The following is a 25,984-nucleotide window of genomic DNA, read 5'->3' as shown; positions in this document are numbered from 1 at the left end:
TGTTTCGCACTCAATTCTCTGCTGTTTAAGTCAGTTTTTATTGATACCTCTGACTGCACATTCCCAAGTTTGAATCTCATTTTCTCTTTCTTATTTTTCTGACTTTTTCAATCCTGTTACATTATGTCTCAGTCCTCATTGATGCTTTGTGACTTCTTTCAATTTAGAATTATCTCTTCATTTAATTAGCATGCTGTGAACCCTCTCAGATTATTAATGAAAATGTTAAATGCTTGTAAAACAAGTTCTAACAATGGTCCCTGCTGCACCTGACTAAACAACTTGCTGCAATTGCACAAATTACTTTAGTATTTACTTTTTGCTTGCTATCCAACAGTAAGGTTCTCCGAAAAATCCAAATAACAAGTCTTCATTTCCTTGTCAGTTTGATTCAGTTATTAAAATAATATTTTCTAAGATACTCTATGACATAATTTATACATCATTTACATTCTTTTCTTCACATGTTAATTTTCTAATTCCACCAAAAAGGAATCAAAATCATCAGGCCTACTTTGATCTTTAACAGTTCCATGCTTTAATTTGAATGTGAAAGTGCTCTTTTTCTTGAACATACCTTCATCTACAGTAGGCTTTGTAGTGGAAATGGAAATTGTTCAACTTAACAGTTTTGAAATTCAAAATTTTTACACAGCAAATGTTTCAACACATAGTATTAGAATGGCACAGCATCAAAATATAGCTTATCCTGCATTGCATGCTTACTAGTAATTTCTAAATACTGTATGAGGAAATAGGTGTAGGAGAAAGAGGTGCTGACATGTTAAAGTTGTATAGGGCTCCTTCACACGTATTTAGTACTAGCATATTCTTCCAAATGAGTTGAATAGTCCAGGGTACAACTGCACATTATCCGATCACTATGAGAAGCAGGCTAGGTAATGTCTCCTATGGAAGAGAGGGCTAAGTATAACAAAGAGCATTGTCAGATACAGACACAAATTTCTCATGTAACTGCCAGAGCTTACGATGGAGAAAAAGTGGGAGAAAATCAGGTAGTTCCCCATTAGACAGAACTGTGCCTTAGGCTCAGCCCTGGTCAGTATTCCAGTTCCTGTTACAAAAAGAAACTCAAAGCATAAAGAAATCAGTTCAAAACTCATAAATAAGCATACAGGAACAGAGCTTCAGCTTGGCATCAGCTGCATTTCCCGGCCAGTTCCTTTTTCTTTTAACGGAGGTATTTTCATCCTTAAGTCAAGGCATCTTATTGGAGACTTGATCTGGATTTGTAGCCAAGTGGGCAGAGCACCGAGTAGGTCAGATGCAGCGACCAGATGAGATGGTCAGGCTCTTTCTCTACCTGTCCTGCTGTCCACAGGTGGCCTGACCCAGGTGTGTCCCGCCAGCCAGCGATGCTGCCACCACGGGAGGCATCCATGGCCTGAGGGTGCATACTGCCAAGGGACCCCATGCCACCATCCTGTTTCTCCCTTACCACCATGCCATCTGCACATCTGGGAAGGCAGAAGTTCCTCATGCTGCGGCTGGAGCTCAAACTGTGGGGTGAAATCTGCTCAAGGTGTCGAAAGCGAGAATTTGGTCATTTGCAGAACAGTTTTCTCCTCACAGAGAGAGTCGTAGAGGTCAGCTCATGCATGGGAAATCCTAAAGGGAGAAGGGAGCTCCATTTCCTGACCCTGGTAGCCCCACAGAAGGACGGCAATGCTTGCTCCCAAGTGTGATTTTAAATTAGCAAGTATTAAAGGCTTATTTTTAGACTGGTCAAATTAAAGACCATCTTGTTTAAATATATGTGCATAAAATTATCTGTCACTGAGCTTAGCATTGCATTTTCTTCAAAAATACGTGGCTCAGATCTTGGTCTGTAAAAGTTAATGGAAAGGTTTCCCTGCCTTGACTGCAGTTGAGATTACCAGCCTATGATTTCTTAAAGATGAGAAAAAATTATTAGCGAACACTGTTGTGGAGAAAACAGACTGGTTAAGGGTTCACTCCAGGTCAAATTGAAGAGTGCCCTATAGCTGTGTGTATTTAGGCAGCCAGTAAAGCACCACTAGAGTGTACAGGAGGTCACATAGTCCAGCTTCTATAATTACAGAAAAAAGTGTTGTCTCTGTATATTTACATGGCATTTCTTCAACATTAGTCCTATTTGAAGGACTACCCAATGGCTTGGAGAGCTTGCATTTCTACCAAAATTAAAGTCAAATAGTAAGTAAGGTTGGTAGGCTTGGGCTTCATCTTCCCTTTCCCCAGCCCCTCTGACCCTGCTCTGCTGTGTGTACCTAAGGTGGGCAATGGCTCACTTGGGCAGCCACGTGGTGAGAATTGGATGAGGCACCACCTGCCCTACTCACCAAATCCACCATAATGCATAGCTCTTTTGACCCTGACCCATTTACTGGAACATGGCAGTAAAGCAAAACCTTCAAAATGTTTTAAAGACTGGCTCAGGATGGGTATGTAAAAGAAAAGCCCCTTTGGTAACTGCAGATGACACCCTGTGCATATGTAAGGCTTAATTTAGCTGGGTTCATACATTCATCTCAGGACCTACAGCGAACAACTGTATACACTCTAAAGTTATTAAATTTTCATTGCTGCAATATCATACAAACAGGAGCTTAGCATTTAGTTCATTCACTATCCCATCCTGAGAGGAGATCTTCACCTGGAAACATTCTCAGCTCCTTTGCTGAGGTTATATTTGAAAGCCAATCCCACACATTTCTCCTTTCAGTAGAACTCTTCCCATTAACTTTAGAAGAATTTAGTTTATTCCTCCATGCCTATACTGTTCATGGATATCCACAGCACTGTATGTTGCATATGCAATATACCTACCAGCATCAGACTGATGTCTTAAAATGTATGCTGTGCCTTGCTGTTGAACGTTGCAAAAGCACTTCTCCAATGTGATAAACATTTTTTATTATTCTGCTTTAACGCCCTTCCCTACATCTCCAGGATTCATTCCCTGTGCCAAATCAAGTGTTAATAGACAGCTTACTGAACATGTATTGGCCCGTTAGATGTTATTTGAAGGGACACTGTAGGGACCAGCACACTCAAAATGCAATGAACTCTAACTAAAACCCATACCCAAGGTGACATTAACAATGTCTGTGTTGATGTTCCCTTTACCACCACCCACCACACAGTGAAGCAGAAATTATGGTTTTGTGACTGTAGTCCTGTGTAATGTTTCTTCACCTCTTTTTCTAAGCCTTAATTTAATATCCCTCCTACCAAGGTGATAGTCAAATTTTGCAGGGCAGATGTCTACAGCCTCACAGAAGAATTTCAGCAGAGCAATGTTGCCATCTAGTGAGCAATTTTAAAAGTGCAGCATGTGCATTTCTATTCAGAAACCCTTAGGGCACTATATCTTACCGTCATTACCTATTCAAAGGTGACAATCAGAATAAATTAATATTTCAGTTCTGTACTCATTTCAGTTCATGTGACAAAACTTAGAACTTCTTCTGCTATTTTTTTTAACTAATTAACTTTTTCCCCTTTTCGTACTCTCAAGAAGAGAACTGAGAATGGTAAGATTTAAAACTAATTTGACAGTGTTGCTCAGTTAGGAAACGTTTCAACTTCATAAAAAAATGGACAGAAAAATGAAGGAATAAATTAGATCATTATGATGCTGAAGCATTCTAGCTGAAGTCATGCTGGAGAAAAGGGTGGGTTTTTATAATTGTAGATTCTGGGGTTTTTTAAGCATATATTAAGAAATAAATTTAACCAATAAAATCAACAAACAATTTGGCAGAAATTTTGGGAAAAAAGTAATATTTTTGAAAGTTTGTAAATTTTTCTAGTTCTATCTTTTCCCACCTCCAAATTAGTAATCTCTCTTTATTTCCAAATTTAGAAAAAAACCAGCCTAATTATAGATTTACATAAAGGCTTTAATGAGTTTATGTTGCCCAACCCGGTAGTTTAAATGATCCAAATGTTCATAAATAACTGATTCTGTTGTTATCTTTTACTAAGTGCATATTTTAGCACTTACTAATTTAAGAAGGCAGGGCAGAGTTTGTGTTATAACTGTTTATGTACCTCTAGAAAATAAAGGCTGTTTTCTAGAAGGTACCATATTGAAGCACCTGTTTTTTCACGCTGTGATTTTCAAATCACGGAGCATCCACTGCCTCACAGTAACTGCAGTGGACTTTGGATCAGTCCCATGTTGGTTCTGGCAGTCCTGCTCGACTACACTAAACACAAATTATAGCAGTTCAATAAGCACGATGCAATATGCCTTTTTACCAACTCGAGTTCAAATTTATACAGTAAAGCAATTAATCTAAAACTATTTGAAAATGCAGCAGATAGTCTAAAAGTCTAACTCAGAGTGGGTTTTCCTGCAAATTATAAAGCTTTTTCGCTATTTCTGAAAACAATTTGACTTCTCTTTCAGTTAGGTCAATTAATATATCAAATGCAGGCCAACTACTAATGTCACAATAATTTTACCAATAATGACCATTGGCAGCTTTCCTAGCTGGGGTTTGATCACACTGCAGACCATGTACTATAGACGCTGCAGAAAATGTCATTTTAAATATTGCCCTTTATGTTTATTGTGGGGATAACTGTTGCAAGTGAGAATACAATCAAGAGTTCTGTTCACAGAGAGGTAAAGTTTAATTACTTCTGGCATATGATGCATGTTTTCAAGAAACAAAAATTTTCAACTGACTCTGTTTTTCTGCAGCACCCAAGACAATAAGGTCCCATCTTAATTGTGATTGTGACTTTTTGAACAATTTAAGCAGCTGGATTAAGCAATTAAATTAATAAAAACAGTGACATCTTTTAACTGAGATTGAGAAGGGGGAACATTCTGTGATCTTTTGTTCTGTTTTACTTACTCTTCAGATTGTTTTACAAATTAATTAGATGCACTAAACAGTATTAAAAGCAACCTTATCTATAGCTTACATTTCTAAAGCATGATAACATAGTTCTTTAAAGTGGGTACATTGCTAATCCATTAAAGCAAGTATGTAAAATTCCTCCTTTTCTCAAAAGACATGAATATTTACTTGCATAACCAAACTTGACAAAATATGTTCATTCTATTTAGAATCCAAAAAGCGGTTAGAAAGCAACCATTTGTAGCAGTCAAAATATGTAAAATACCATATCATACATCCCATATATTACCATATATCATGACAATCTTCTCAGGAATAGCACTGTACTGTGAATATTGTCAGATTAGAAATCACACAAAAAGGTCAATGTAAAGCTAATGGTATAACGAGTACTGAGGCGTGCTGTTGCTGCCAGTCATAGGAATAGGCTGATTCCCTATCGCATGCTTCAGAGCAGCAATGTCAATAGCAGAAGAAATGGTAACTGCCTTTCTACAAGAAACCCTCAAAAAGAGAAGGCCAGAGCAGGTGCCAGAGACTGGAGGGCCTGGGACATGTGAAGGATGTTGTCTTGCAGAGCCGTGTCCCACACAAAACCCATGAGGAGGTAAACATAGCACTTCAGATGAGAATCAAGAGGGCAAGGCAGTGATGAGTTAGGAATCACTGTAGTATATGGAAGTGGCATGCTATCTGCAAAAATTGGTGTGGTTTGAATTAATAGTGATATGTTGCTTACTTCCTCATCTGAGCAACCCCTTTATCTCCGTGCCAATGATCCCTGTCCTTAACGTTTGTATATGTTGTTTCTGGGCAGTCAGCACCAATGACATGCATACTCACCTTCTGCTTTCTGAGAGCTTAATCTGGGGCTCATACGGTATTTCTTTGTCATCCTGGACAACACTGTTCGATCGTTCTTTAATCCTCAGGCACAAGGAAGCCAACAGAAGCTTGGTTTTACAAGTTTTTTTCTTTCCCAGTACACATGCAACATCCTAAGTTTGACTTCCCGAGGCCACAGTTCACTTTTTCACACTGCGTGCCTTCTGTCTGGCAGATTTCATAACTCACTTCATGTTCTTCACTACTTTCCACCTTTTCCTTGAGAATAATGTAATTCTGCTTGTCATGCAGTTTGTGATGTTGTTCCCAGCTCTATAGATAATGATGTCTTTCCTCAGTCCATTCAGTTGATACTTTATTTCACAGAACAGCAACAATTCTTTTATACAAGAGTGAAAAGATATGAGAACAAGTCAGAGTGAAACACACGGGAGAGGCACATGGATGTGTTTAGTGGAAAAATGCAATGCAACAAGATACAGGGCTCAGAAAAATGCTGAAACTTATTATCAGAACACAGATTTTATAGTGCAGTAGTCTTGCAAGAATGAAAGACATATGTAAATTGGAATAGTTAAAGCAAGATATTAAAGCACGGAGCAGCATCTTTTGTTCCTTTTTGACTGTATAGACATTTTTTCTCTTCATCAGTGAAATCTCTGGCATTGCTTATGATAACCAAATGTTTCACTTTCTGACGCTATACACTGACACCACTTCGATCCAACTCAGTCGCCACACTACAGGAATATAGAACCATCGTAGAATGTTTTGTCATTACTTTTTAAAGTGTTTCTACACCTCGATTGCTTAAAATCTTTATAAAAAGCTAAATGTAAGCCTGTGACAGTGAAAGAAGTGCTAAAATGTATGTCTAACCTCTCCCAGCCTTTTGCAGACTATGACAGGGCGAATCCTTCCAACCTTATTTTAAAACACTTAATATTCCGATTGTTCCATGCATATTTCTAGGTTTCATAGTGAACAATGTCCAGTCCAAGCAATGTTTGCTTAATTGTAATAAATGAAACCACATTCTTGTTTTGGAACAGTCTCAATTTTAATATAAAGATCTCTTTGTGTAAGCTATGCTGGAAGAAGTTAGGAAACAGCTCATCTCAATACATTTGTGATAATTACACGGTGCCTGTAGAGTCCATGTCCCGTAAGCTCTAGCTATTGCCTTGGTTAGTGCTTTTGCTGCCAGCAAAATTATTTCTAATTAGTACAAAATATACGTTTTTTACTAAATTGGCTGAGACCCAGGAAAAGTATTATTAAGTGGAGACCTTTAAGCATTTATAAAGATCCTCTAGGATTTAACAGAATCCTGGGTCCATCCTCTAGGTTCCTCCAGATTAGGACTTCACTCAATTTTATTGTCATTTCTTGTAATTTATTAGCATTTTTTTGAAAGGCAAATGAAACACTGATTTATTTCAAAGAGAGAGAGAGGAAATACAAAATTCACACACATAACATTGCCTCAATGTACAATCTGTTCCTGACAGTAAGCGTTCAATAACTTGAACACAAGGGAGGGTTATTCCTGAACTAAATTCAAGCCCTTCTAGTCTCATATGAGTTTTTTAATGTTTCATATCCTTTTCCTCGGCTGCATATTGTGTACTGTCACAAATTTATTAAACAAATGGGGGTTATGAAACTTGCTAGTCTATCTGTAACAGTTTTTGAAAGGGAAATCTTTTGTGCATTATGACATTGAGAATGCCAGGGACAGATGAAAAATGGGATGCGCTTTTTGCAACCAGTTTTAGGAAAAAGTGTTCTTGCTTTTCTGTGAAAAAAGTTCAGACTTTTCAGCCAGTTCATTTAAAAAAATTGGGAGCCATTATTCATGTTTGACAGCAACCACAAGTCCTATGACATACTTTTGCTTTATTCCCTGCTTCACTGCCTCTACTACTGTCTAATAATTTCTTGAGGTAATCTGTATAATGAAACCAGTTTGCAAAACTTTTCAATTTGCAGTCAAAATACCCTTGAATTAGAGTACAGAAGAGTGTTGATCAGATATGAGCTTGGCATTATTTTGAGTCCTAGAACGGAGATTTTATTTAGAATGTCTAGCTGGAGTTTTGATAGTTGTACGAACTGATATGCATGCTTACAGCAGCCAAGCCAAAGCTGTGGTGTTATTGCAGCATTAATTCAAAGTGGATCCCTGCGAGAGCTCAACTTAGGATATAAGCTGAGATGAGCTCTTAGCTACTCAACTGGATCCTAAGGGTAAGTGGCAAATTAAAAATTCATTATTCATTTTAATTGAGAATGATTATCAGTGTTTTAGGAGGCACACTTCAAAGTTCTTCAGTTCCCAGTGCAAAAGAAGGGAATGCTGAGAAAAACTAGAGTCTCTCCTGAGAAAAGAGAGACAAATGAAAGAACTAAAGAGCCTGTAGGAAACAGACACTGCCGAGTACTGTGGATAATTTCCACTTAGCAGGCCAAATTCACAGCTGGTGAATGTTGTGTGCAGTCCGTGGAGTTATTACACCCATTCCCACCAGCATTGTACTTGACCCCAACTTGGAGTTTTTCCTCAGTATTGTAGTTTGAGATCTCTGAATATTACAAGGTGTCATAAAAAATGTCTGAAAAAGGCAGGACTGACTCATCAGCTGATGATAGATCCCTGCAGGTCTGTGCTATGCTGATTTATATTATCTAGGTTGCAATGTTCAGTTTTCTGTATGTACTTAGGGTTTAAGCAGCTCCTAACCCACTGGTGCAATATATGTTTCAGCTATCATAACCTTTGGAGAGTGCCTTTTGTGAGCTGTCTGCTGAAATCTAAAATAAGAAATTATAGTAGGGGGAAAAAAAAAAGGAGAAGAAAAAAAAAAAAAAAAAGAAGAGCCCAGTAGAGTAGCCAAAACTGGAAACAGAAAAGGTCATTTGCTGTTCTGGAAGTTGTGAGCTGCAGTCCCAAGTTTACACAAGAGGTGTATAGCTTGTGCACTCTTGCTCTTCCCTTGCAACATATGCTTTTGGCCTGTTTTGCTGATGGAATAGGGCTTTTGCAGTCTTGCTGTCTGCCAGTCCTTCTGTCAGGATGGTCCAATACTTCTTTAGCTAGTGTCCAGCTTCAATGAAGGGAAGCAGAGGTCTCAGACACTTTGGTTCCCACCAGCTTTGGAAAAGAGGCTACTCAGCAGGTGAAGGAGACAGACAACCTTAGGAGAAGGCAGAAGCTGTGACCCAGACCCATGTTCACCCAAAAAGGCAGTGGCTGCTGGCCAATTGGCCTGAGCAGACCAGACCCTCGTACATGTTCATGGTGTCTCTCACCCAGCCAAACACAGGGGATGGGAGGTCAGAGAGGGAATGGCAACTGATATTTGGCACGTCTGTAAGAAACCAGGATGGGTTTGTTGCACTAACTGTGATACAGCTCACTTCACTGTTCACTGGGCCATCCTCACAGAATTGAGTCTTTTTGTCCTCTCTGTAGTTTTAGGCAGGCCAGGCCAAATTTAAAAGCCATTTCTTTTACAGCATTGATCTCTCATGGTTCTCCTCATCCCTATCTTGTCTATGTCCTATATTCCACATCTCACCCTTCAGTTGCTGCTTTTCCCTGATAACTTCATTTAATTCTGTTAGCACCAGTCCGATCTCTCATTATGCTTCAGGACAGTTCCCATCAATATTTGCCTGTGGCCTCTTTCAGGTATTGGGCTCAACAGTCTAATTCGTAACCACCGAGCCACAAGCCCAGGAGCACATTCTGTAGATGTTTATTTATTCTGTTACCGTGTTCCCTGGCATGTTGTACAGCCTTTGTTTCACTCACAGCACACGTACATCTTTCTGTTACATTTTTTTTGCTCCATATAGTCATAGGAATTGAGGCCATCTTGTCGGACGAGTTGCATGTCATAGACCATAAAATTACATACACACACACATTATTTCTTTCAAGAAACCCATAATTTTTTCTCTGAATAAGAACAAATCTTTTTGACAGATAATCTTTCAGCTTCCTGATGTACAATTTTCAGCTGCTTCTGGACATCTCCTACTGTGCATTTGACTTTTTTTTTTTCACACTGCTGCATTGCAAAATGCCAATTAATTTATCTCCCCATCCAGCTGGCACCTTTCAGGGCCACACCAGCAGTACCCGAGCTGCTGTGACAGGAAGGGCAGCCTTCCCACCCGCTGCAGGGCACGGAGGCCAGCCCGACCGCTCAGGTTTCCGCTCTCCAGCCATGCCAACCAACTACATGTAGGTTTCCTTGTTACCCCTAAGAATGGACGAGACTTTGCAGCTAGCATGGTGGCCATTATAGAAAACCAGTCACATACAGGCAGGACAGAAATGAAATACAAGTGGTCATTCCAGGATATATCTTGTTTGAGTATTTCTGATTTTTCAAGACCTCATATTGGTTACAGCTATTGACTGCTTGACTGAGTATGTTGTTTCTGGTTTATCTCTCTGGAAGCAAATAGGTTTTTTCTAGACTTTTTTTTCTTTTAAATGAAACATAGCATTTGTACAAAAAGTATCTGCTTTCCATGAAAAATTTCAAGGTACCAATACTAAGAAATCTTCACATTTAGAACCAGGCTATCTAATGTAAATGCTTCCATGTCACAGTGCACGCTGGAGTTCAGACACTGGGAACATGTTATTTTCTGTGGGCCATGTTTCCCAGACAGAGTCAATCTGCTAGGATGTGCTGTGGCTTTCAGGTTCCCTGTGGTATCATGTAGTGTCAAGTGATCATGACGCATGGTAGGAAATATAGCCCTAATATAATAAACCAGTTTATAGACAAAAGTGGAGGAGTGAAGCACCTACATTTGTCTTTACACACTATGGCAGATAAGCTTTAGAAATCCTGCAGTTTACAGCTGTAGTTATTATAATGCTGGTGGTGTATTATCATGCAGGCTCAGTAACTCTTTCAGTTGGAATTATTAATTTTCAATCAACACTTGCAGCAGTTGGTTAGATTAAAAGAATTAATCTGTTGAACTCAGTTACCAGCAGTGATTCAGAGCTGCCAGGTCTCACAGAAAAGTATGATATTTTGGGTACAGCACAGTACGTGTGCCATGTGACAGGACAGGTTTACATTAGATGTTAGTGCATTATTCGCAGCAGTTTAGGAACTTCTTTCTGCACGGGATTTGTTGAGATGTGTACTGATTCCAACTTCTTTAGCGAAACGATGTTAAAATCTGAAAATGTCAGAAAAAAAGGCTACGGTCTTTGAAACTCTTTGAGAGTGATATTCTTTGCTCTGCCTGCATTGGGTCTTCCGTTGCTGGACCATCTGATAAGCCAAGACGAGCTCACACTTCTTTTACTTTTTGCATCGTGTCAGCTCTGCACACCCAGTGTATGCTATATTTGCATAAAGCTCCTTCCAGGGACTCCAGCATTGAGTGTGACAAGCAGCCTCCTCTGCTGCTCACGCTGAATGAGCAGTCCCCTCCTCCCCTGAGACCCAGTGTACCCTTTCCATCACATACTCAGCCTTGCCTAGCCTGCGGCGCAAGGGTTTCAATTCTGTCTTGCACCTGATTCCTCTTTGGATGTCAGCATTCGGAGCTGCTGCTTGCTGCGATTGCCCTAGGCCTTCGCACATCTGAATGGGTTTTAATGTCAGCTCAGCATAAGCACAAGTACATAAGGAAAAGATGTGTGGGGGTAAAACACAGGATGCCATCCCTACAAAACCCTGAAGAGTTTGTCAGGCCTTCGGTCCTAAGGTAAATACATAAATGGTAGGAAAAGGAGTGGGGCTGAGGATCTTTGCAGTAATGTAGAACTGCTAATCAAGTATATTTTGAGGTCAGTGAAATGAAAAGGTCTTATTTTCAGATTGTTGGCATCAGGTCACCTTATCTGATTCAAAATCTGTCTATGCAGTAATGTTAGAGTATTTGAGGTATTTATTGTAAGCATTTTCTTTATGTCAAGAATGTGAATAGTTCCAGCTTTTGTAACAAATGGTGAGGCTAGGAGAGCTGGGCTAGGAAACTCAAGAGAGAAAAGACCAGCCAATGGGTGCAGAGAGCAAAATCCTTTACCACTCAGTCTGTGGAAATGGAATACAAGTTGAAATAATACGTCTTTCTCTGGTGTTTTAGATAAAAGGCCTAAATGTTCCTCTGACCATACCTCAGTCCTGTCTGGTTAAATCCTTCCAGGAACATGAGTGACAAAACCTATAGCTTGAGCTTAACTTGTGCAGTCAAGTTTGCTGTGGCTAAGGATGTTTCCGGAAAGATGATGTTGTTAAAACTGTGCTTTAAATAGAACAATATGGGCATAAACATCCGAAATTTGATCTTTCTAAAAAAGGTGGGATTTACTTGCTTTTCTTCGTTAAAGAAATGCAAATAAACCTTTGTTGATCCTTTAAAAAATATCTGTTTAAATTCATCATGCCTTTATTCCAACATGCCTATTTATTAGCAAGGTTTTTACTATAAAATGCAACAGCTTACTATCATGGGTTAAGACTTGCATCCAACCTTCCATAAAAGAATGATGGATAGATGCCTGTACTCACTAATAGACACTTTTAGTTATCTTTATGCCTGAGTCAATTCTTCTGTCAGGAAACCTAAAAATAGTGTTGACCTTTAAAGGGATACCTATACAGATTGAATTGACCAGGTTTTATTGTTCCTACAAAAACCTGGAACTCTTGTGTTTTCTTCAGCGCCTTTCCCGTGAGTCTCAGCTTATTAACTGTGAGAGCAGTGCAGGCATCTCCCCTTTAAATAACACTCCTATAGCAGTGATTGCAGGGAGCATATACATGTTTACATTCATTTTTCAGCTTTCCTTCTTGCTGGTGTTTTTAAATTCAGTCAACATTTGGCAAAAGAAACAGTCTTATTTTGGTCCTCCAAGCACCAGATCCACCCACTGTATGCAAACTGTTGAGGATGTGAATGAATAAATGATCACATGCCTATTTCTTTCTACTTCCCATGTCCAGGTTAGGCTAATGCATTGTCAATGTCCTTTCCTTCCTGACAAACATGTTTTCTGCGAAATGCCAGTTCTGCCACAAGGGCTTCAGGTCAGGTCTGTGGCTTCGACTTTGTTCCATCCTTTAAAAGGTATTCAGCTTGAGCAATGTGTTCAGGCTGAAGCACCGAGCTTCATTAGACATATAGGTCTCAAAGCTGCAAAATAAGAAATGATCACGTTTCTATAGCATGTTTTATCAAGACATTTCAACTTCCAGTGCTAATGAATTCATGTTGGAAGTTTTTGTGAAAATCTTTTTAATCCACTCAAGTGGCTTAAAGGGCAAAGATCTACTTTAAAATACTTCCCTGAGAAGTTTACTCTTAGTTTCAGTGGGATCTCAGGCCAGCACTGAATGCTTCCCTTTCCCCTTGCATCCTGCATTCCATGTTACCCAGTAGTTTCTAAGGCTGCAATTTTAGAATAGCTTTAAGGTAACTTAATCCTGTACGTGAGATGTATTCCCTCATCTCTCCTTCTAAAACCCAGGATACTAGTTCCAGTTTTCACCCCTTGCTAGCACCACTCTCCATATTCGTGTTCATTGAGCTAAATCAGAAATTGATCCAGCTGACAATGAACTTGAGAAAAAAAGAATAGACCTGTTTCCTGTTTCTCTGATATGAGTCATCCCAAGGTAATGCAAATGGCCATGTCAGGATTGAGCAGCCAGAGCTGGGCAGCTGCACAGGCTTGGGGCAGACAGAAGTGATCAAGTAACCAGGGTCTCCAAATGACATTTATTTAAACACAGAGGGGGGAAAAAATCACTTCCAGAATGAAAGAGTCTGAATAGTTTCAAAAGATTCATTGTTATTTTCATGTGCAGATCCACTATTTATCAAGCATCCTTTGGCTTTGGGTTGAACACTGAAACATATTGCTACAGTCATCTTCAGAAATAAAATAGTGAGAAAGGTACCACTGGAAAGAAAAGATTTTTTTTTTAAATCTGCATTCTCCAACAACTTTAATGTTTTCAACATTTTGCTATTGCAAATCATTGTTCACTGTTTCATGCAAACGATTTTTTATTCTCCTCTTCGCAGATCGAATTGCACAGAATATCATTAAATCTCATTTGGAGACATGTCAATATACAATGGAGGAACTACACCAGCTAGCATGGCAGACTCACACATATGAAGAAATTAAGGTTTACCAGAGCAAGGTACAATCCTGCAATATGCTTTTTCTTCTGCTCCCTACGGTTTGAAATTGTTAACAGTGTAATGTATTTGGTAAGGATATGCTGATGAGTTTCATATAGGTCAAAACAGGCTTTTAAATACCTTTGAGCAGCTGGTTACTGAAAGCAAAGGAGTGACACTTCATTAAAAGGAGCAGCAGCTTTCCAGCGTGTTGGGATGTTTGCTAATGTCAAAGCTCAGGCATGGTTATGGAATCCAGTTTTCCATGCTTTGCTTGTTATCACAGGTCTAAACTTCAAGCAGAAATTCAGTTGACTTCAATGTATTCAGGATTGGATCCTCTGTTGTAAGGATTTTAAGAAAATAAGAGAAATTAACTTTGTTTCCGTATCATTTTGAAAACACATCCCCTTTTCATGTGATATCTGCCACTTATAGATGATAGATAATGACAAACTGAAAGTACTCCTTAAATTGAAGTTGTTCAAACCTGGGTGGAAAAATGATCTCTTTACACTACATTTTTGTTCTACCTCTGAGATTCTCAGGTCAAGTTCAGATATTTCCCACTGGCACCTCTTCAGATGTAGTCCAGTCAACAGAAATCTTTGTGCCCCTTGCACTGGCATCACTAGCAATGATCCTTCAAGCAGATTTCATCTGGCACATCAGCTGATCTCGCAAGAGACAGAAGAGACTCCAGCTTGTTCTTTGAAAGCTGAGGGGCTATGAAGTACTAGCAAGAATAAAAATACACCACAGCTTGCAGAGCTGTGGCATGCAAACCAAGAGTATCAGTTCACATTTGCACACTGGTGCGTGCAAGGAAATTGATTATCAAGGAGACAAAGTTTTGACGCAATCAGCGTTCAGATTGCAACGATACTTTAAGTATATATTATTTTAAGTTTCAAACTAGCAAAAATATTCTGTTGGATAACTTAACAGCACTGTGCCACTTCTTCCTAAGAGTACTCTGGGATGTTTACATTGTTTGTGCCTCTGTTTGTCTGTCTTGCACAAAAGCCGACATTAGAATCACATTTTAACATTAGACTATGCATTCTCCCCCTTTGAAGAGGCAATGCCAGAGTTCAGATCACTGGGGCAGTTGGCTTGTAAAAACAGCCTTCTAATGAAAACTGTTGGGTACCTCTAGAAGGAGAGATGCTACTAGCTGTGCCTGGTGATGGGGGGGAGTCTGAGGAGTGCGCCTTTCTGTAAGGTCACCTGAAGAACTCAATGCACTGATGAACCCGCTTGCTCACTGCTTTGCATTTCCATGTGTGTTTTCCCGGAAGACCAGAGAAGCTCTGTGGCAGCAGTGTGCCATTCAGATCACCCACGCCATCCAGTATGTGGTGGAGTTTGCGAAGCGCATAACAGGCTTCATGGAGCTCTGCCAGAATGACCAAATTCTCCTCCTTAAGTCAGGTGGGTAAACGCCGGACGCTCGAGACTGGTTTAACACCCAGCACGTTAGAAATGTGCTCTGCTGTCTTGTTCTAAAAATCATTTTAATTTTGAAGGAGCACTAATTTTGGTCTGTTTCATTAATTACTTTAACCCTTCCGTATTTTTCCACATTAATCATGTTACTGCCTTCTGATCCCCTTCCCTCTACAGTCAGTTGTGGTTGTTAAGTACACACATGCACACAATCGTTGCATAAACTGCAGTCTCCAACCTGACATGTGGTGGAAGGACCCTGCAAATTGAGCTGGTCGAATCAGTCATCTGCCACCCTGTAAAATCCCCACTTGTCATTAGTGAAACGAACACAGGCTCACCGGGGCCTGCCTCTGTGGTCATCTCTAATCTTTTTAATGAGACTACAGAAATACCCTCCAGCCAGTGCACAGGAGGGAAAATCCCTCCTGGCGCCAGTTGGTTTCAGAATAAATGAGAGCGGATTATGGCAGTGTGCTCTGGCCGTGCTCTCTGTGTGTGTCTGGATGCGCACGTGTGTGCATAAGGGCAAGGGGGAAAAGGGTTTCCTTCCCTGTCGTGGGACACGGTAATTTCTGTCCTCTGGAAGAATCATGACAAGATTTGTCGTGACTGTGTAATAACACCACTAAATTCAGGAGGACAAAATGGTATGACCAAGTGAACCGCTACTGGTAATTAACTGCATTTATCCTGTCATATCAGTTTCTTGCTCTCTCCATGTGTAAAAGGTGGGATGCTGTGTGAGGCGGCTCGTTAAAGCATAAGAAGTGCTGCCTATTTCAAGAGGGACCTCTTCATTAAGGCTGAAAGCCAGTGTGATTGAGCGCTCTGTACACGGAGGTCTGTGCCTCAGTGTGGGGCTGGACTGAGACAGTGGGCACAGGTGCAAAAGGAAGGGATACAGAGACCCTGGGAAGACGTGGGCAACCTCCTGGAAAAACAGAGTCGTAGGATGAGAACTATTTTTTTAAAGCTCGTACTAATTTTGAAAATTCTGCAGATGTCAGTGCACCCCAAGTAACTTCCTTCATTTTGCTGGCAAAGCTAGCAATACCACTGCACCTTCAGCAGAAGGTATAGTTATATTTGACCGTACTGCCGGACAACTCTGTTTAGCTTCAGCATGTATAAACATGTCAGGGGTTTTTTTCTGTTTTGCTGTTAATGCTGAGCAGGAGTTAGAAAATCAGGACTTTTCACTTAAAAGCATGTCTGCAAAAGAATCCTCAGATTTAGAGTTCCTCTAACAAGAGATCTGGATTTAGTTAAGGGATGCTTAAAATTTTTCCCTTCATTTTCCCAAATTGTATATTTTTGCAGTCAGGAAATAGTAGGGAAAGATAAGGAGAAAAAAAGAAGGGTTGTTCTGGTTATTCCCCAATCTGAAAGAAAAACAAGGGAAACAAAAGTAAACCCCAGTTTAGGGGTGTTTTTGACAGTACTTTAACTTGTATTTTCTCTCTAAAAACACTTCCTGATGTTCTCCCCCTCCAGTCAAATGAATCTGGGATTTACATACACGTTGAATGAAGCCGCTTTTTTGTATTAAAAAGATGTAGTTATTAAAAAGGAGTTTCAATAAATGCCTAATTTTCAGGATAAAATATTTCAGTTTGAAAATATTTGCCCAAGTCTAAATTCAGATTAAGTCCAGGCTGCCAATTTGCTGCAATGGGGGAAAAAATCAACCTAAAGAAAAGGTGGTTAGGCTGGACGAGAAATTACCCCTTTCTATACTCAAAGCAGACAAATATTTTTTTCTCTCATTAAGAGACATATCATCTAGATGCCATCAAAGAGTATCTATCCTTGACGATGTTTCTAATGAGTGATATCTTCCTAAATATTTTCTTGAAATTTCCTATATTCTGATGTTTTGCAGTAATGTGTGGTACTTTTGCTCTTTTTCGTATCTCATAGGCTGCTTGGAAGTGGTTTTGGTGAGAATGTGCCGTGCCTTCAACCCACTCAACAATACTGTTCTGTTTGAAGGAAAGTATGGAGGGATGCAAATGTTTAAAGCCTTGGGTATGTTGGTCTTCTTCTTTTCAATCAATTACATTGAGCCACATAGTGACAGATTTATCTTTCTGAAAATAGTGACCCACAATGAAAATCTGCAGTAAATATCGAATCTCCAAACCTCCAAATCTCTAGGCTGGAACTGAAAAAGAAAAAAGGTGACTCCACTAGCTGCTAGCAGTGATAGGTGCTTTCTCTAATAAAAAAGAGCAGCATAAGGGTTTTTCAGGTAGATTTCTTACTCTGCCATTTGAAATTTTGATAAAACGTGAGTTTATGGTAGGAGCCAAGCAGTTTATCTTCACAGTTCAGTTATGCTTGATATATCAAATCACTCCCACTAATTGTGTCCTGCAGAAGGCAATTTTAGGCCCAGCAATGAGGGGACTAAAATGATGAACTACAACAAAATATACACAAGGACTTACCTAAAATACTGGTTTGCCTAAAACTTTTAAGCTCATTTAGATTCAGATATTGAAACAGTTGCTTCATTTCTGAACATGATACTGAGTGCTACCTGAAATGTTAATAGCTAAATGGATGTCTTTTGCCCATCCATGAGACCGATACATTATCAGAAATTTATTCAGGACCAAACTCAAAGAGAGATGTTTGTTTTAAATGCATATATTTAGCATACAGGTATATATTTTCTTTTTTGCGTATGGATAAATGTAACATTAATTTAGAAGTTTAAAACACTTATAAGTGTGCATTAGTTGATTCATTTTGGTTTTTATGACATTTTCACAAATTTTCATAAATATTTGTACTGTTAATTAATAAAATTATATATGTGAAAGTTATTTAGGGCTGGTCATTCATACCTCTTAGGTTTAATATTTGTTTAGAAATAGCATTTATTTCCACATTGGGAAAAGAAAACCCTCTTCTAAGATCTCTGTGCAGTTTTTATACAGGTCATGCCCCTAATTCTTGATAATTTTTGTGCTTCAATGGTGTTTTAGTGATACATATTCGGGCTAGGTGGAATTCTAATAGCTGATGAAAGGCACTTGTTTAAGAAGTATAGACATTCACTCACAACCTTTTTTGACACCAAAACAATCCACTTTTCATGGCAGGTTAAAGAGCTGATAAATTTCTGGCATTGATTTTGTCCTCTGTGGTCTGCAGGTTCTGATGATCTGGTGAATGAAGCATTTGACTTTGCAAAGAATTTATGTTCCTTACAGCTGACTGAGGAGGAGATTGCCCTGTTTTCATCTGCTGTTCTGATATCACCAGGTAATTATTCATTCCAAACACCACAATGATTTTTTTTTTTCATCCTTGTCCACCTCTATTTCTTCCTACTTAGACAGCTGTTTAAGCTGTATTGAGTGATATTAAGCGGTGTATTAAGCAATGGAAGAATACCTGAATTACCCAAATATACCTCACTCTCTTTTTGGTAGACTGTCAGCTATTACACATACTGGAAATAGATCCAAAGTGTCGGGGTAACAGACATCGAGCAGGATTGTGTGGACAAGCAGGGCAGGCTGACGTTCCTCCAGACCATGTACAGAGAAGCATGGTACTCAAGGAGGTGCATGTTCCTCCTAGCATTTTCAGGGACCTCAGACCTCACAGTCCTGAGCAGGTTATAGAGTCCCTAACTATGATGGACTTTTTCTGTGGGGATAAGAACATGAGCAGTAAAAATCTGTATGAGGTCCTGTCTGAATTTAGCTCCAGGTGAGAGGTGGTGACTCCAGGGGCAACATGCTCACTTTCATATATTCATATATCATAAGTCTCCGCAGACAAGCATGCATTCAGTGAGTGCTGCTGTCTGGCCACAGAAAAGAGGGTTTTGTGATTGAATTGGTGGAGGTGAGAATGTGGATCTGGTAGATAAGCTCACAGTTTAGTGTGGGATTTTTAAACACGCTTCAGGGGAGGTAGACCCCCCAGTTCCCACTAAGAATAACCTCTTGAAAGGCCTTTACAAAAAATCCCACCATTAATTATTTTTCCAGTCTGTTCTGCTAAAGACTTCCTCTAGGTCACTTTGCCCTTTTGCACATCTGTGGTGGAGATTATGTTAGGCAGAATTAGACTAGCACAGATGGTGTCAACATGTTCGTTCTCATCATTAATGACACCTACTGAAAGGACTCTGCTCCTTTTATTTTCCCTTTGAGCAGTCCTTGCAGTCATCTGCTCAGAGGTGAAATGGTTGAGCCGGTGGCTCTTCATGGTGTTAGGCCAGGATGTTCCAGAGACGACCCCCACCATTTCCACCTCAGACGTGTCCCAGCTGTGCACAGGGGTGAGAGTTGCCTGCGCACTGTCCCCCAGGTGCCCGGACTTCCTCTGGGACAGGGGACTTGCAGCGTCCTGATCTGTCCCTGGCCATCAGCCCTCCCTCAGTCTGAAAAGACCAAAGCTCTGACCATGACAGAGATGTGCAGTCACTGCTTGCTGCTTCTGGTTAACATTAGTGGCCTGTTCAGCAGACTGACTCAGTGCAAAGCTGAAGACAACCTGGAAATTTATTTGGGGTCTGGGCTGTGAAGTTCTTCAGTAAGATGTTAATAGAGGCTGCAGAAGATGGTTTCAGTGTTTCCAGCTGACTTCACGTTACAAAGCCAAGGGAAGCAGGAAGAGGGTGGTGGGATCTTTGTAAGCAGGATGACTATTTCTCTTTTGTAACAGCTGGAGGTTTTTTTACTCTTCAGTTTATTTTCTTACAGTTAGGAACAGGAAAAGTAGGAGTTAGCTGAGCAGACAGAAATAATAAGATTATTTCGAAGCTGACTTCAAAGCACTTTGGATCAGATGGGGGCATCTCATCTGTAGGGAGAAAGAGAATTCAGTTATGTAATTTCTAGCCAAATTGAAAAGAAGTCATGTTTCTGTCTCCCATGTAATCTCCCATGTAATCTTGGAAAGGAGAACAAGTAATAGCCTTATTCCACAAAATCTGGTCGCAGAAAGCTTCTAGCATCTCAGAGTGTCCTGTGCCTTAGGCCTGGGCAAAATCTATTTAAGTAATGGAAAATTTCCCATTGATTTTAATGGATTTTTGATCAAGTAATTTATGAAATGTGCTTAGCTGCAGGTAGGTTTTAGATGGACATCAAAATTCTGATTCAGCTCTGCAGTTCTACATATGTCCCTTTAGTTTGCAAAGGACCAAAATATCTTGCAGTCTGCCAGCAGTTCATGTTGCTGGAGTATCCACACTCATTTCCACTTCTTGCAGCTGTACTGAGTACTTGAAAAAGCTAGCAACTCAGGTCTGGCTTTGACCCAGCTGTATTGCAGGCCATGTGTTGTAAAAGCTTCTCCATTAACTCTAGTAAGGCGTTTCAGTCCTGATATACATCAGTCCTGATACAGCCTTTCAGAGCTGGGTGTCTCCTGAATAGCAGCCTCTGTTTCTGTTAAGTAGCACAGATAAGTAGAGACAATTCCAAGATTTTTTTTCACTATAATCAAGTTTTAGGGTTGAAGGTGGTGGTATGAGATGAAATACCTCAGTAAGGCACAGTTCTTCATTTCACATCCAAGTTGGCTTTTTCCTACTTGCAAGCAAGAGGGCACATACAGTGTCTCCTATTCCTTTAATAAAAAAAAAAAAAAAAGAGTGAAAGTGCTTGATGCATGCTGACTGCTCATTTCTGTAGTCTGTAAGCATGTGTATCTCTAGTCATAGAGATGCAACAAGAAAGAAATGATGGGCTGCAGCAGCATGTACATAAATGAGAGTAATCTCTCTTCCATAAAAAGCATACAAATTTGGATTGTGCAAAGAATTCCCATTTCAGCTGGGCTGCTAAGTTTGGGAGTGGGAAGGCAGGGAAAATCAGTACAGATTGAACTGACGTTGAATTTGCAATTTATTTTCTTACAAAAATGATAACAGTAAACAACAGAGAAAGAAATAATTTCCTTCCACACTACATGTTCCAGTTTCTTCACAATAAAGTGTTTCATCTTGTGAACGTATGTAAAAATTAAAAAAATGAAGCACTGCTTCACAGAAGTACCTGCACCAGTCCTTCCATCCACTAAGATAGGTACACAGAGATTCCCTATGGGAAGTACTCATATTCAAGTTTCTTTTCTACAGAAGCCACCATCCTGAAAGGTGATTCTTGTGCCCTTGATCTCAGCATTTAGGTATTTCACAGAATCACAGAATCATATAGGTTGGAAAAGACCTTTAAGATCATCGAGTCCAACCGTAAACCTAACACTGCCAAGACCACCACTACACCATGTCCCTAAGTACCTCATCCAAACGTCTTTTAAATACCTCCAGGGATGGCGACTCAACCACTTCCCTGGGCAGCCTCTTCCAATGCTTGACAACCCTTTCAGTGAAGTAAAATTTCCTAATATCCAGTCTAAACCTCCCCTGGTGCAACTTGAGGCCATTTCCTCTTGTCCTGTCACTTGTTACCTGGGAGAAGAGACCGACCCCCACCTCTCTACAACCTCCTTTCAGGCAGTTGTAGAGAGCAATAAGGGCTCCCCTCAGCCTCCTTTTCTCCAGGCTAAACAACCCCAGCTCCCTCAGCCGCTCCTCATAAGACTTGTGCTCTAGACCCTTCACCAGCTTCGTTGCCCTTCTCTGGACACACTCCAGCACCTCAATGTCTTTCTTCACAGAATCACAGAATCACAGAATCATATAGGTTGGAAAAGACCTTTAAGGTCATCGAGTCCAACCGTAAACCTAACACTACCAAGACCACCACTACACCATGTCCCTAAGCACCTCATCCAAACGTCCTTTAAATACCTCCAGGGATGGCGACTCAACCACTTCCCTGGGCAGCCTGTTCCAATGCTTGACAACCCTTTCTGTTTCTACGGCCACTGGTGGCACAGGATCCATTGGCCTTCTGGGAGCATGATTCTCTAAGCTTTGCACAAAGATTATTTTCTTTTCCTGATCAAGTAGCTAGAGTTTTGGTTTCGTCTCTTCACAGTACTTGGTGATGGACACTTTTTATACACCCTTCTCCACAGACAGTCAGACAAATGACAGAATCCTGCTCCTCCTGTGATGAAATATTATTCAGCTCCAGTATCTGTGGCATGTGTGCTCATTGAAATGGTCGATTTATATTATTTCTACAGATTATTTTAGTGACTGGGAGTGGGTGAAAGAGCTCTCAAAATGAAAAGGATTTTCCTGCATTTTCCAATTTGTACATGAAGATTCATGCCCTGTGATAAAATAGATTTTCTTATTTCCTGTTTGAAAGTTAAAATCTATACCCATGAATTGGTCTGGATTGAGGGAGAGAGGAAGGAAGAAACAAGTTTGCAGCATGGGAAAACAGAAGGTTTAATGGTGCTGTAGACACACTGTATTAATGGTTTTGGCATTGTCTTGGGGTCTGCTACTTCTCTTTCTGTGTGTTTGTCACCAGAAGCTATGACTTGTGAGAATATAGATCTTAAGGAAGACCTCCTACACTTGGGGTTTGAGTTCAGTAGAAGCCATATAGGTTTCCAAACAACTGTGTCTGTAACTGTTATTCTCCCAGATAATCTTTTTTTATGTGTTGTTTAAAAACAGAACATTTTTAAATAATGAGAAATTTGCACTTCAAGACATTGCAACAACTCATAATTCTTTTGAATTATTAAAGAAATTCTTTTGAAGGAAATAATTTCTTTTTATTCAGAATATAATATTTGGTCTCAAAATGTTAGCCTAGTAAATAATGAGATATATTTTATTTTAATTTTTAAATAATTATATTCTATTATTTTCAAAGAACTGTTTTGATCAATATGTTTATTATTTATGTATTAAGACACTGAAATAACATTACATGTTTTTCACCTAGCCAGTGTGAAGTTAGAAGAACACTGATTGTAACAACAGAGAATAATAAACTGGTTGGGCCTTGTTTCATTTCTACTGCCATCTTTATCTGTAACATCTTGGTTTAAACAAGGAGATGCAGAGCCAACATTGTGTTTCTATACACTTTGTATCTGTTAATTAAACTCTCAGGTGATCCTTTAATGGATTGAGATACTTTGCCTCTGAAACCATATCATAATTAGCATGCAGTCCTTCCTCATGGAAATTACGATTGCTGTGAATGCTTGCCAGCACGGGACACTGTGTTCATCCATGAGCATGCCCCACATCTGCGCATTCTTGCCTTTAGCTTTTCCTTTCCTTTTTCACAGATCGAGCCTGGTTAATAGAGCCAAGAAAGGTCCAGAAGCTTCAGGAAAAGATTTACTTTGCACTTCAACATGTGATCCAGAAGAACCACCTCGACGATGAGACTTTGACAAAGGTAAATTGTTAAAATGAAGAGTCCAGCACTCCTTGATCATGACTTTTTTTGTAGCCATTTCTCCATGTACTGCCACATTAATGCAAGTTAAAAGCAGCACACTATGTGCTTGCATTGTATAGAAGTACCGCTTGTTTTACTCTTGCCCCTGGTTCCTCTTACTCCATTTTTTGTTCAATGCACTAATCTTTTTAATCGGTAACCTAGCAAGTCTGCCTTAAAAAAATACCCCTGGAGGCAGTTCCTTGTTAAATGCATTTTTGGCACTTGGCTAAAATTTCCAGGACAATTGTTTTTAGCCTCTTATGGCAAGAGCAATGTCTGGTCCTTTGGATGGATAGGTTTGATGGAGTTCAGAGTATTGCATTCAGTTACCCAACAAGACGTTAACATAGTTCATTTTGGAAACTGTAATTTATACTAAATTTGCTTCCTCCCTCTTCCTTTTCTTTTTATTTTAATGTCTCGCAGTTAATAGCCAAGATACCAACCATTACTGCACTTTGCAACTTGCACGGAGAGAAACTACAGGTATTTAAGCAATCTCATCCAGATATAGTGAACACACTGTTTCCTCCATTATACAAGGAGCTTTTCAATCCAGACTCAACCACTGGCTGCAAGTGAAGGGGATAATAGAATTTTCACGTAGTCATGGAATGCGTCACTATTAAGACAAAAAGAAATGTTTTCATGAAGAACTTATTAAAAATGTCACTACTGCAACACTAGGAATGTCCTGCACTTAATAGAATTATTTTTCACCGCTACAGTTTGAAGAATGTAAATATGCAACTCTGAGTGGGGATGTCTTTTCTCTCTTTTCTTTGTTTACTTTTTTTTTTTAACTGACAATGAATATACAAATATAGGACACTGGGTGTTACCATTTTTTTTTATTTTATTTTATTGGGGGATGTTTTGGGAGACAACTGTTCCTAGAATTTTATTGTAGATATACATGAGAATAGAGCAGTACTTTGCAGTATTACTCTTGCTGTTTATTGTTCAAATATAATTTAAGAAAATTCCACTTATTAGACTTGCCTATTTCTATGTTTTTAGATAGTTTAATGCATGTGGAAATTTGTAGCTGTCTTGGAAATTATGGTGCATGTATGGAATACACATATATATATATATGTGCTATATACTTTTATATATATATATATATATATATGTAGGTATTATATGCATACATGCTGTAGCTTAAAAATCCCATGCCTACTTTTAAAGGATGCTCAGCCCGGCTGTCATGCATTTCTTACTCTCCAAGTAATGTATTAGATTTACTTTGGGCAATCAAGATTTGCTTTGCCAGTCAGAGTTAAATTATCAGCTGCCGATGTGTAATGACAGGATCACTTCTGAGACGTGTAATGTAGTGCATGTGTGCAGTCTGTAAATGAAACATCAGGAATGCATCAATGGCGCAAAAGCCTTGTCTGGATGATTTTAGTGGAGAGAGGAAAAGGGTTTTTTTGGAATTTTCTCCCTGTTACAGGGATAGGGCATATATAAAAGCGAACATTGTAGGACCTGATGTCAGTAAAGTATCTGAAATACGGAGTAAAAATGTAGACTATCCCACACATACATTTTTCTGATTCCACACATAATCTTATTTTATATATACTGCTTTAAAAAGTAGTTGCAAGGCTTGGTTTGTTTTTTGCTGAACTCAATGGAAACACACATAGTGAACTCAGTGAAAACCATAGGAAACCTAAAACGTAGCTCTGAAGAGTAGCGGCAGAGGGAGGAAGGGAGGGAAGGAGGAGGAAAGTCAAAGTGAGCAATGTCCATGGTTACGAAGGTGAATATAACTATCACTATTTCTGACATAGCCATCATCTAGATGGGACTGATGGTTCCCATTACACACATACACATATGTATGTTACACACACATGCATATAAGTATGTATATATCTGTACGTATATAACTGTATATATATACATATGTAGGGTTGATTTTAGATGCACTTCAGGAGGGGAGCAAAGGATTGGGGCTTTCTTTTTGTCTGTCTCTGAATTGACTTTATGTGCATTTGCTTGTAAAACCAAAGGCAAACACAGAGGGGAGTGGAAGACTGCCGTGGACTTAATCTTGTGGATTAATTAAGTTTAATTAGCAGTCATGATTAATGTATTTGGATTCTGCCAGAGATACAAAAACATAGACTTTTTAGCTATGGAAGAGGGATTCAGTTTCTGCTACAGCTCTGTCCTTACTACCACTTCTACCCGTTGTGAGCTTTTTCAGAGATGTCTCCTCCGGGGACGCCAGTGGAGGGCGTAGAGCAGAAATGAGAGGAAGCAGGC

The 25,984-nt window shown here is 39.5% G+C and overlaps 1 protein-coding gene across 1 annotated transcript in view; it reads left to right on the top strand.

Moving 5' to 3' along the window:
- RORB (RAR related orphan receptor B) overlaps positions 1 to 24,328 on the top strand; it is a 136,991-nt gene extending 112,663 nt beyond the window's left edge. Inside the window, exons 5-10 of the mRNA XM_075526763.1 lie at positions 13,797 to 13,918; positions 15,200 to 15,332; positions 17,271 to 17,378; positions 18,513 to 18,623; positions 23,547 to 23,659; positions 24,131 to 24,328. Coding sequence (XP_075382878.1) covers positions 13,797 to 13,918; positions 15,200 to 15,332; positions 17,271 to 17,378; positions 18,513 to 18,623; positions 23,547 to 23,659; positions 24,131 to 24,286 — 743 coding nt within the window. The 3' untranslated portion in view covers positions 24,287 to 24,328. The remainder of the gene's footprint in view (positions 1 to 13,796; positions 13,919 to 15,199; positions 15,333 to 17,270; positions 17,379 to 18,512; positions 18,624 to 23,546; positions 23,660 to 24,130) is intronic.
- The last annotated feature ends 1,656 nt before the right edge of the window (positions 24,329 to 25,984 follow it).

The sequence above is a fragment of the Mycteria americana genome, chromosome Z (genome assembly GCF_035582795.1).
Source record: "Mycteria americana isolate JAX WOST 10 ecotype Jacksonville Zoo and Gardens chromosome Z, USCA_MyAme_1.0, whole genome shotgun sequence".
NCBI classification, from domain to species: Eukaryota; Metazoa; Chordata; class Aves; order Ciconiiformes; family Ciconiidae; genus Mycteria; species Mycteria americana.
Note: the sequence above shows the minus strand (reverse complement) of the source record. Positions and strands in the feature narration are given on the sequence as shown.